This window comes from Zingiber officinale, chromosome 11B, assembly GCF_018446385.1.
Source record: "Zingiber officinale cultivar Zhangliang chromosome 11B, Zo_v1.1, whole genome shotgun sequence".
Taxonomy (NCBI): domain Eukaryota; kingdom Viridiplantae; phylum Streptophyta; class Magnoliopsida; order Zingiberales; family Zingiberaceae; genus Zingiber; species Zingiber officinale.
The window spans coordinates 2,305,075-2,318,234 of record NC_056007.1 but is presented as its reverse complement, the minus strand read 5'-3'; the positions used below and the strand labels follow the sequence as shown (position 1 = coordinate 2,318,234).

The 13,160-nt window shown below is 38.9% G+C and overlaps 1 protein-coding gene across 1 annotated transcript; it reads right to left on the bottom strand.

The window, feature by feature from the left end:
* Positions 1–8,887: 8,887 nt before the first annotated feature.
* LOC122035311 (disease resistance protein RPM1-like) lies at positions 8,888–11,976 on the bottom strand. Its single transcript, XM_042594724.1, has 2 exons — positions 11,638–11,976; positions 8,888–11,533 (listed from the first exon to the last, which is right to left on the bottom strand). Exons 1-2 carry the CDS (start codon positions 11,872–11,874, stop codon positions 8,999–9,001), a joined length of 2,772 nt encoding a protein of 923 aa, XP_042450658.1. The 5' UTR covers positions 11,875–11,976; the 3' UTR covers positions 8,888–8,998.
* Positions 11,977–13,160: the final 1,184 nt, after the last annotated feature.

The window sequence follows — 13,160 nt, the reverse complement described above, 5'->3', positions numbered from 1 at the left end:
CCCTCTGAACAACTAGTTCAATTAATCAAAAAATTACCTGAAGATTTTTGCGAATTAAAAATTGAATCATTGAAAGAGTTTTTCAGATTAGAAAATCAACTGTCGAACACTTCTTGCAAATTAAGAATATTATCGAAAGAATTTTTCGAATTACAAAATATTTTGAACAAAGATTTTTGTGAATTACAAATTATTTTGTCAAAAGAATTTTGCAAATCAGAAATATTGCCAAAAGATTCTTGCAAGCTACAAAATATTTTGTCTAATGAATCTTGCAAATTAGAAAAGTTGTCAATTGAATTTTTACCAATTATTTTGTCAATACAATTTCTTGTATGTTTAATATTTGTTGCTTTAAAGCTGAAAGAAATAACATATCGATTAAAGTATCTCGACATACTATTAACAGATATTAACATGATATAATTCTTCGCATGTTCAAATTTTCGTATTTAAAATTTTAGAAATTATAATAAATTGAAATGAAAATTTAAAACTTTCTGATATAAGTATTAGAATAAAATAAATAAATAAATAAATGCATAGAAATTTTTTTTAATGTTATCAATTTTCTTAAATTTTCTTGCATAAAATTTTGGGCTTAGAAATATTTTTTTATGGTGAAAACTTAGAAATTTTTCAAAAGTTTTTTTTTTTTTTACTTAGAAATTTTTTCTTTGACTTGGAAATATTTTTTTTCAGAAAATCATTGAAATAGATTTCTATAATTTTTTAAGTGTCAACCCTTAGATTTTTCTTGCAACCCCAATTTTTTATGTGATCAAAGGGGGAGAAGAAAAAGTATAAGTCTAGGGGGAGGTAGAAATTGAAAATTGGAGTATAAATCTAGGGGAGGTAGAAATTGAAAATTAGAATTTTTGAAAATTTAATTGTTTCTATCATGTTGCATGTTATTGCAATTATTTCATTTTCATGTCTATTTTTTACCTTAGTTTAACTTGGGTTGATCACATCAAAAAAGGGGAGATTGTTAGAACCCCAAAGTTATTTTGGTGTGATCAACAAGTTAAGTTAGGTCCTGTGTTGTTTTAACCTTGTGTCTAAGTGTGCAGGAGCTTAGGAGCACAGGTACTCTAGCGGAAGACGCAACTAGCGAGAAAGACGGCATGCGGTGCGTCTAAGGGACGAGGTACTGCGGAAGAGTACCCCGGTGGACGAGAAGGATGCGTGCGGTGGTTCCGAGGGACGAAAGCCGGAGCGGAAGATTGCTTAGGGAGCAAGAGACGCAGCTAGCGAGAAGGTCGACACGGGGTGCGACCAAGGGACGAAGACTGCGGATGAGTACGCTGGTGGATGAGAAGGAAACACGCGGCGATTCCGAGGGACAAGAAGCTGGAGCAGAAGGCTGCTCGAGAAGACCGGAACTTGGGTTTGGGTGAGCCCTTTTCCGGATGGCAGAGATCACCCAAGCGAGCGGATCCAGAGTAGAAGACCCGGACCGAATCGAACCGAACTAGAGCAGTGGTCCCGGATGAAAAAGTCAACATGGGTTGACTTTACTAGTCCAAGGCGCCCGGAACACTTCCGGGCGCCCGGACCAGCCTTTTGACTAGGATCGAGTTTTGACTCGATCTAATCATTGGGGGATAAAGTTTATCCCCCCAGGACTCCCGGAACCCTTCGGGGTGCCCCGACCAAGGCTATAAATATAGCCTTGGTCGTCCGGAAGCTTTTAAACGAACTCCAGTAATTCATTTCCAACGCTTGTGTGCTTTAGAGTTGTATTTAAGCTTCTGTTTTCTGCGCTTCAACGTTGTAAGAGGCTTCTCCGCCTGAAGGAGATTGATAGTGCGCTTCATCCTTTCCTTGGATTAACAACCACATCGGTTGTAACCAAGTAAATCTTGTGCCTCGTCTTTTTAATGTTTTATTTATCTACTTTGTTTATTTTACAAGTGTTAGCTTAAAGAGTTCGAGGAAGGGTTGTTCATTTTTTTATTGTGCAGGATATCCAACAACCCCCCTTCCAGCCGGCCGCAATGGTCCTACAATGCAGGCAAGCTAGGCACTCAGTCCAGGAGGAGGAAAATCGAATTAACGCCGCTCGGGGTGAAATCAACATCATAGCTGGTGGACTGACTAGCGGAGACTCTAACCCAGCCCGAAAGTCATATGCTAGACGACTGGAGATCCATGCTATAGGATACAGCCAAGAGAGGGCGAGCGGGCCCGAAATCAGCTTTGACCCCAGGGATCTAGAGGGGATTGAAGTACCGTATGACGACACCCTCATCATCCGTGCGATAATTGCCAACTACATCATTCATCGCATCTTTATTGACACAGGGAGCTCGGTCAATATCATTTTCAAGAAGGCCTTCGACCAACTTCAAATCGATCAGGCCGAGTTGCTATCAATGACGACCCCTTTGTATGGGTTCACCGGCAATGAGGTCCAGCCGATCGGTCAGACGAGGTTAGCCATATCGCTTGGAGAGGAGACGCTCCGAAGGACCAAGACTACCACCTTCATCGTCGTGGACGCCCCGTCCGCCTATAATGTTATCCTGGGCTGACCAACCCTTAACGAATTCCGGGCAGTAGTCTCGATCTATTGCCAGAAGATCAAGGTCCCCGTGGAGGATCATGTCGGAGAAGTCAAAGGAGACCAATTGACCGCTCGGTGCTGCTATGTCAAGATGGTGAAGGCGGAGGCTAAGTCCGCTCGGAAAGTTCAACGACACGAGGTAAACGCCATAACAGAAAAAAACCCTACTTTAGTTTATGAAGAGAAAGAAGAGGTGCAGATACACCCTAGCCGAGCGGAGGCAACGACTTTCACAGAGGCTGAAACCAGAGGACCTTACAGGAAATAAAGCTCCCATGCTCAAAGGGTTCGCACATCTCCTCGCTGTAAGTGCTTCAATTTAATGATAGACTCATAAGATTTATGCAGAAATTTTCATATTTAACCATTTTATTGTATTGTAGGTGTGGATGTGTGAACATATCAGAATAATGGATCCTTACAGACAGCATGCCCTTCCAAGAATATGTAGATGGAAGTGGTTGGGCTCCCGTGTGGAGACAATAAAGTCTAGGATCGCAGAATTAATTGCTGTGAAAATAATTGTTGATTTAAGTCCATCGGACCTAGAGACACATCCGCTCTCAAACGATTCTCTAAATGATGTTGTAAAGCATATAGATCAACAAATTACTAAGTGGTTTTTACAATCAGTTGCTAAGCAACATCCTCAACAAGTTCCTGAGCAATTTCTTGAACAGGCAGCCGACGCTCAGGAAAATCCACAAGCATATCCTAAGCAGGAGAAAGAGGCTTGTACAAATTGTCAAGCAAGGGAGGTCGAAATTGGTCATTTGGAGTTTGTGGTTGAGGGTAAGGACCGACTCATTGCCCAAATGGAGGCCAAAATTAGTGAGTTATTTGTTAAGATTCAAATATGTGCCAGTGATGCAGAAACTTCATTAGCTTCCAAGGACAAAACAATTGATGAGAAGGACAGAATTATAGATGTAAAAGATCAAATTATAATAGAGCAAGATAGAAAAATTAAAGATCTTCAAAGTCAGTTGCTTGCCAAGGATATAGTCCATTACCTGCCAATTCGGCCATTAACAAGGTCAAAGAGGTGTGCTACAAAGAGGACGCCCCCAACTGCCAAAGAGAATAAAGGAGTGCCCTTGGCCAAAAGGAGTACAAGAGTCACTGTCCAAGATGAGTAAGAGACAGAGATGGCCAAGGGCAAAGGAGAGGAAAATGTTGAGCCTCCTGTTAAAGTACCAGATGCCCCTGTCTCATCTACTGAGGTAGCTGCCACATCTTCAACAACTAAACTCTTGCATACGCTTGTCAAACAAAAATCCAAAATCATTAAGGTATGGTTTTAGTTAGTTAAATGTTTTGTCTGTTAGTCCTAATTCACATATAATTACTCACACAGAAAAGTTGTCTTTATGTATTTGTTCAGCAAGTGAAGTCATATTTTAAGAAAACTAAAGATGATGTGGTGGCAGATGTATTGTTGAAACTGAGTCAGCTAAAGTGAGTCAAATGTTTTTTGAGTTATACACTTACTGTAATACAAATATATGATGAATTATGTTAATACTTCTATTGTGAACACAAGAATAAATTACATTAGAATTATCTTCTTATTGTATAGTCAAACAGTTCATTCATATTGTTGAATAAAATCAACCATGGCTGATTTAGAAGTTGTTATAACACATAATTTATGTAACTGCTTCAATTGTAGCAGCAATAGGCACTATTGATGTAAAACCAAATTTATGTGCATGTTTTATTTTTGGTTTATGTAGGGCTACAACAAAGCCAATATGGTCCAACGGAACGATTTCATTGAATATGTCATCTTTCCTGTGTATTTTTTATTGGATTGTCGGCAGAGATGGTGATTGCATAAATGTATATTTTGCAATCATTGCAGAGGAAGCCAAATCTTCCGGCATACCTTATTGGCCATCTATATTTTGTCCTGCTCATTTTGTTGTAAGTATAACATCAAATCTAACTACCTAGTTTTTTATTCTCCATATATTCCTCTAACAATGTTTGTGTGCGTACACAAGATTTGTTTGCAATAGTAAACTATGAGGCATTTGGTCTATCAGTAAGCACTGACACTGACAAACCAGTCAGATATATATTCTGTCCATTAAATAATACAGATGATCAATGGTACCTACTGATCATAGACCTCCAAGAAGGTCACTATATGCATTATAACTCCCTTAGAGCCTCAGAACTCTACACATCAAAGGTTCAAAGTTCTGCAAGTACTTGTCATGTTGAAGAAATCATTATGTAATGGATTTATGTGTGTATTGGATACTTACAAATTTCATCCTAATGTAGGTGGATTTTTTTAAGAATATGGACTCATCTTATTACGATATGTGGAATCCAGGGCTACCATCGCTAATGTCAAGAGACTTTGACATATCTATAGTCCTGGGTCCTACACAAGTAAAATCGTAAGTATATGTTTATCCATACTTTTTATACATCTCCACACTCCTGGTTGCAATTAGATTTTTAACAGTGTCAAATCAACTCTATCTTTCAGTTTAGATTGTGCAATTTTTATTATCTGATACATCGAGAGTTTAATATACAGAAGACCAACAAACTTCGGACAAGTTGGAATGAGAGAATATAGTTTTCATGTTGGTCATAAGATTTTTACTAACAAACACGGGATTACTAATAAGTTTGTGGTGTAAATTTATTGTAAAACTAATTGTAAATTTATTATAAATCTCATAAATTTTATCTAGGTGGTGTAAATATTTTGTAATACTGTTGTAAATGTCTTATCAAGCTACTTGAATGTAACGACTCGACCTCTTGGCCCATTTGGCGGCCCATTTGGCGACCCTCGGGTCGTCGACCGTCGGCCCTTATGTCGTTGGCCCATTTGGCGACCTCTTATGTCGTCGACCGACGACCCTTGGCCGTGCCGTTACTCACTAGGACTTTCCACCCCTGGTCAGTGGATTTTTGCCTCCCCCAGGATTCGAACTCTAAACCTCCAGGCTTAAGTATTAAAGTTTATGAATCCTGGTAACCAAGTGAGATCAGATTGTAATGCCCGAAAATTCTCAAACTTGCATTAGAATTATTCTATGATTTTTCCAGAATTTTTAGATATTTTTCCGGAATTTTCCATGTAGCGGAAGTAGCAAAAATAATTAGAACCACAAAATAGCTTAGGCGGGAATCGAACCCGAGACCTATGGTTTACGGATAATTCTAGTAACCGGTAAACCCAGCAGGGCCGTGCTGAAAGAGAGAGGAACCAATTATATTTATATTAGAGTTGGGTTCAATAATCCACTTAATATAAATTAGGAACTTAAGTTGGGTTTGGTTTAATTTGGTTCGGTAGCCCCTCCTCACAAAAAACCTCACGCAACTCTCCCTCTCCAAAACCTCACTGCCGCCCACACCTCTCCCTCTTCTCTCTCGGTGCCCTAGCCCAAGGTCCCTAGGTTCATCTTCCGGCGACGACTCCAACACGAAAGAGGTTCTTCTCCGCGAGAGGAACGCGAAGACGTGATCGGATCGTCGAGAAGGTCATCTCCACCGGAATTCTAGCGAATAGAATCGTAAGAAATTACGAACAGGAGGTAAGAAACCCCTCACCTGCAGTATAATAGCTCCGTTTGGTTTCCTACGCATTAGTTTTAGCTATATGCAGGTTTTTCGGCACATAGGGTGTGTTTAAACCCTCCTCGAGGATTAGGGATCTAGTTGAGCACCTCTAGACGGGCCGGACACATTGTTCTCCTTTAGTTGGAGATTCTAGACGTTGTCGGGTGCCTAGAGGTGATCTCCCTATTAGAGGAGAGAGTTGGAGCACACCAAGTGTTCGGTAAAATGTTAGTGTAGCTAAATACCACCTCAGTTATGTTTAATAGCTCAGTTAAATGCATTAGAAGCATTTAAAACAGCACATTAGTTTAGTTCAGTTTTATGGGACTACGGTCCAATGGGTGGGCTCCCACAGTCGCCTCTAGGTTCAGATAACCTAACTCTAGGTTCAGATAACCTAGAAACAGCAAGTTAAAACAGTTAGCTATATTCAGTATTTTATTTTCAGTGGCACTGTACTGGATCAGATATCCATTGGGTTGGACTCCCACAGTCGTCCCTAGGTTTAGATAACCTAGTTAACCCTACTAAATTCGGGACTTGCAAACCCGGGTCTAGTTAGGGATGCACGCACAGCAAGTACAGTTGTCGGGCCCAAACAGCATGATTATTATTTTCACTTATTATGAAATAGTTTTCAAAACTCAAAATTAGTTATGTTAGTTGAGTTTGAATTCAGTACCAGTTTAGCTTCAGTTTAGCTCTTCCTTGCTTATACATTATGATAGCTCACGTTCAGTTCTAGATTGCGATGCTTGTATGATCATATGCCATGTTTATATGTTTAGCTTAGTCAGTTTCTTTCAAATAGCATGCTTTAAAAATCATATTGCATCGTTGCATGTTTTTGTGAGGTAGATGGTTTCTTACTAAGCTTGTTAGCTTACAGATACTACTTTTCTTATACTGCAGATAAAGGTAAAGGAAAAGTGGACTAGCAGTGGAGGCTGGAGGTCAATGCAGATCAAGATGTGTGTGGAAGGAACTGGAATAAAAGACCCTCTGGAGATTTAGCATTTACTTTAGCACTTTGCAGTTATTGGTTTCAGTTTACATGTTTTATACACTTTTGAACATTAGCAAATTTTAAACAATTAGAACTTTTAGAAATCTCTACGTTCATGCACTTTAAGTTGTTAAAATGCACGTTAGCGAGTAAAATGCCATGAACCAGTAAACCTTGCTTTAGCTTAAGTTTAGAATAGTTACTACATGTTATTAGAATAGTTTATCATGCATTAGATAGTTGTTATATGGTATTTTGGCACACCAGAGTGCTGAAATCAGAGTCCCCGGGCGAAATCAGACTCTGATCGGTCTCCAGACCGATCAGCCGACCGATCCAGAAAGATGCAGTACGCTACTGTATCCTCCTGGATCGGTCAGCCGACCGATCCAGCATGATACAGTAGCATCCTCAGGTATTTCAGGTTCCTGGATCGGTCAGCCGACCGATCCAGACATACCTGGATCGGTCTGCCGACCGATCCAGCCACACTTGGATCGGTCTGCCGACCGATCCAGTTGGGAACAGAGCGACCGCAGCTCCGATCGATCTGTGGATCGATCGGCAGGTGTGTAGATAGTCGGGAAGTTTAATTTCTAGCCCCTAGCTCAGTTGGGGTGTTCAGTTTCCCCTCCTTAGCATGTGTACACCAGCAAAGAAGGTCTTTAGACCTTTCTTATCAGTTGTATCCGTCCTTAGTAGTGTAAAATTTTAATTAGCCCAGCTTTCCGCACAGTATAGTTTAGCATAACTGTAGCGATCGGCCTTACAGCCTAGTACCCAGAAGGTGGGTCGTTACATTGAATTCTGTTTGAGTCATTGATAAGCATTGTTCCAAATATATGCTGATTTAATCATTTTGATGCAAACTTACTAATGTGATTTTTTTAAAAAAAAAATCTCGGACACATTTTTTTAATGAAATATTAGATAATCGTACTATTTTTTAAGAATATACACCCTTAACTAACTAACTTTGATGAATCCTAAAATGAAATTATGTTAATATCTTTTTTTCTTTTCATGCCGAAAATAATTTCAAGATTTATTAGTAATTTTCATAGATGCATCAATCAGGGTTCTAGAGTTCAAGACTAGTTACGATATATTATTGGGAATTTCTCTCATTAATCAATTAGTAATCTAGAGTTCAAGACTTAGCTGTGGCTTATTATTGAGAATTTTTCTCATTAATCAATCAAGGATCTAAAGATCGAGACACAGTTGTAGCGTATTATTGAGAATTTTTCTCATTAATCAATTAGAAATCTAAAGTTTTATTTAGTCTTACATCTTAGAATTAACAATACTACGAGTAGGGAAACTTCTATAAATACCTTTCTTGATTTTTTAGCTAAGATAAGTATAATATTAAATTAGTTTTTTTGTAAGAGTGAATCCATTACAGTAGCCTGTTGTTGGGATTTTTAAGTGTTATCCTAGCATTGTACTATTGTATGGATCTGACGTACCCTTATATAGTTTATCGATTGCCTTTTAACTAAAATTAAATATAGTATTTATTATTATCAATTTAATATCTGGCTTAATTTCCTGCATTGCCACAAGAAGTTTGCATAAGTGATTTTAGTTTGCATAAGTAGCACTCAACATAAATAATTTTTATTTGAAAGTTTCAAAGAAAAGTCAATAGAGTATGAAATTATTTTTTACAAAAAAAATAGGATCATGAGTAAACAATTCAATTATTGACTTTATAATTTCTCGAAATATACATATGATACAATGACTATAAATATTTTCATCCTCTTTTAAGATTATTTAATACATAAACCAGCAAACAAACATCAACAATAATTTTAATTTCATGCTTATATAATGGTAACAATCGGAATATGTCTAATCCTCCGTCCTTCTTCGTTGGCATCGTCCTCTCTTAATTTTCCTTCTAGCTCCTCAGACATGCCACATAGAGTGAGCTTTTGGAGATGTGTGAGAAACTCTATGCCACGAGGAATCATCTTTAATTCCGGAAGATCTTCCATATATAGTTTATATAAACTTGCCATGGCACCTTCCTCTATCACAATGTTATTTAAATTCTTCAATCCTTCTAAGTAAAGCCTTTTGAGATCAAGGAACCAACCTGTTCTAAACTGTAGTTTTTGCCCCTCATACGCATCATCCCTCAATGCCAACGCCACTAGTTTATGCAATTGTCTGAGTGAAGGAAGTGGATCTTCTATTAATCGTGACCCCGACAGACTCACATGTGTGAGTTCTGCACAAGAACAAATAAATGCAGGCATTTTTTCTCCAAATAATCTCCCCGAGTTGAAGTTTAAATCCAACTTCTGAAGCAGAGGAGGTGGAGAATTTAACATTTCAAAGTTGAGCTGTTCTTCTTCATTTCCAAACAACGTTAACCTTAAGCAACGAAGGTTCCTCATCTTAGTCAATGAGGTACAAAGCTGAGGACAATTGGTTCCATCCACCCCTGTAACTCCTAATGTTCGGAGCTCTTTCATGTCTCCCAATCTCTGTACAAGCTTCTCGGTTACAAAAACTTCTTTCAGAGTCTGTAGGTTCTTACACTGCCATGATCCTTCTATAGTTGATCCCCCAAATTCAACTTCAATCCAAGTCCCAGATAGGTGACGAAGTTGCTTCAATTGTGTGACACCGCGCGGGAGCTTTCTTATTCTGGAATAACAGAGGTCAAGTGTTTGCAAACTCTGGAGCTTTTGGATATGGTTGGGAAGTTGTTTGATTCCTGTTTCCTTCAGACCCAAATAGTGAAGGTTAAACAAGGCTGAAACTTCATTTGGTAAGCTGTGGATTCGAAGGCTTTGCAACTCCAACACCCTCAACATTTTGAAACTGATCAAGACTGCTCTATTTCTAAATACGGAATTAGAAAATGCAATCAAAGAGCAAAGTCGTGAAAGGCTCGTACTTAAATCAAGGGATTCATCATTTGTTTGAACGGAAACACGACGAGTTTGATTGTCCAAAACTGACTGTGAACCATCAAGAATCATGCAAAATTTAGCCTTTCTAGATATTGCTAGTGTTACCTCTCTTACAACGTCATGCATTCTGAAAGCCTTAAGTCTCCCAAATCCATTTCTCTTAACCACCTGAAGCATGGACCGATCCACAAGTTCAGCAAGATAGTCATCAGCTTCCTCTTCTATTGATTTGCCACTGCTTCTTGTCATCATGAATCCTTCAGCTATCCATAATCGGATTAGTTTCTTCCTTTTAATTAGATAATCTTCAGGAAAGATGCTACAATAAACAAAACAATTCTTTAGATAGTAAGGCAAATCATTGAAGCTGAGGTTAAGAATATTCTTCACTTTATCTAGCGCAGGGTTGTTTTCCAACTCCCAATGAAGGCGATCATGGACTTTCTTCCATTCAGTTTCACTCTTTTCCTTGAAAGACAATAAACTGCCAACTGCTACAATAGCTAACGGCGATCCTCGACACTTATTCAAAATCCTACCAGTGTAATCCTCTAGCTCTTTTGGACAATCTTTGCTGTTCCCTCTTTGGAAAGCCTTCTTGCAAAACAAAATCCATGCATCTTTTTCATCAAGTTGTTGCAGCTTTATGATATGTTCATCGTTTGCCATCCTTGCTACTTCATGCATTCTAGTTGTAACAATTAGTCTACTTCCATTGTTGGTATCAACAAAAAGATGACTGATATCAGTCCACAAGTCTACATGCCAAACATCATCTAACACAATTATATATTTCTTTCGCTGCAAACTTTCTTTTATGATGTCAAATAACTCTAATTGTTGCATGGTAGTGGCACCATTTGGGACAGGCTCCTTTTTTCCCTTGAAGATTTCTTGGATCATTGATTTTAGGAGTTCTTCCACTCCATAAGTTTGTGAGACTGTAATCCATACCTGACAATCAAAGTGACTCTTCACAGCATCATTGCGATAGACATTTGCGACAAGAGTAGTTTTTCCATGACCGCCCATTCCCCATACTGCAATTGTTGTCATCTTCCTGCAAGTATCAGCATTAGTCAGCCACGAAAGCAACTTAGATTTGTTATCTTCTATCCCCACTAAATCATCTTCATCAGTTAACATGGGTGAATAAGTTCTATAATGATGCGTGTTGTTTGTTTCTGAATTCTTCGCTTTATCATCGTTGCTGCTTATTGTTAAACCATATCGATCTCTCCTGCTTGTCAGTTCAGAAAGATCTGTCTCCAACTTCTCTAACCGAGAATCAATACCACGCCAAGCCTTAGCAAGATTGAAACAAAGGTCAGATGGTGCCATGAGACAATTCTTCCATGTCCTTTCCCGTTGTCTTCCAACCAGATAGAGGTACTCATCGATGATGTCTTCTATCTTGAAGGCCACCTCCCTCACCTAATACACAATTCATGACAAATTTGGTGTTTCATGCATGGTATTCATCAGTTGAATGCATCGAGGAATTAATAAAGTCAAGGAAATACAAGAAATGGTGTCACCTGTTCGATCCAAGCCTCGAGTGGTTTGTTAGTAGCAGCAGCAGTCGACCAATTAGAGCCTTCGAGGAAGGCCTGCATCACTTTGAACTCGCCGGTGATTCGTTCCACCCGAGCATGAATCTGATCTAAAGGTGGAGTTGTGTGCTGCAGCAGTAGCAGAGAGCATCTGCTCTGCGCTTGGCCGACTGCAATTTCGCCGAGCTTGTTGATCAGTAGGGAGATGAAAGCAGCCTCCATATCGAGAGATAGCTATCAGCCTTTGTCGATCTCAACTCCAACCGGTGCTTTGGTAGTTATAGCATCAGTTGGCAGTTGCGTATGTATATATATATATATATTAAATAAATAAATAACACAACAAAACAAACCAGTTTAAATAAATCAAAAGGTCAAGTCGTATTATTTTACGTTCTCAAGTCCAATATACAACAACCTAATTTTAAATAAATATATTAGCAGTCAAGTTATTGGTTCACAATGACAGCCAATGAGTAGCTTGCATTATTGACAGAGGAAGCACGTGAACCCATGAGGCCTGAACAACTGTAGTCTGTCTGGCTCACAGCTAGCCTCGTGGCCTCGCGCGTCATGAGCTGTGGTCGGTGTCAACGCGTCCGTTAATCTAACATTATAATCATACTGTATATTAATTTGATATTATGGAGGAATGTTACAGCATTCCTCCTTTGAACGCGTTAAGACTATATTTAATAGGGTGTAATCTATCTTATAATGTAATCAGAATTATATTATAAAATTAATTATTTTATTTGTTTTAACTTTAAACCTGTAATGTAATATAATCTTGATTATAAAAGATAATGAAGTTTTGTAATTTGGATTACAAAACAAATACTATGTAATCCGATTACATTACGATGTCATTGTTTAATAAAATTTGAATGTCGAATATATCCCTAATTAGTCGATCGCCCGTCGGCCGCTGCCCGCCCATCGGTCGCCGTCACCGGTCGTCGGTCGCTACCGCCGTCACCACTGCCGCCGGTCGTCGCCGCCGCGGTCACCAGTCGCCAGCCGTCGTCGATGCTGGTCGTCGGTCTCCCCCGTCGCCACCGCCGATCGCCAGCCGTCGCCGACCGCCGTCGTTGTCACCTGTCTCCGTTCGTCGGTCGTCGCCGGCCGATCGTCATCAGTCACCGGACGCAAACTCCGACAGAGGTGCGGCGACCCGTCGGTAGAAGTTGCAGGATATTTTTGACATTTTATAATAATATGAATTACATTCCTTATAAAAATTAATGGACACCAAACAAAAGAATGTAATCATCCTTGTAATCAAAAATTACATACATTATATTACCAAATGTAGTAATGTAATCAAGATTACATTACATTACAAATTTGATTACATTACAAGCTCTATTACATTACATCCAACCAAACGTAACCTTATGTCTTGAACACGTTTAAACATTTATAGATGGGTCAAAACTCGTTCACCCATATGTATAATTTTTTAAAATTTTATTTATTAAAAAAATTAAAAATTTTAAAATTAAAAA

Coding starts and splice junctions, on each gene's coding strand:
- LOC122035311 (XM_042594724.1), bottom strand. CDS start 11,874: ATGGAGGCTGCTTTCATCTCCCTACTGATCAACAAGCTCGGCGAAATT. Junction 11,534..11,637: donor TCGAGGCTTGGATCGAACAG/GTGACACCATTT, acceptor ATTGTGTATTAG/GTGAGGGAGGTGGCCTTCAA.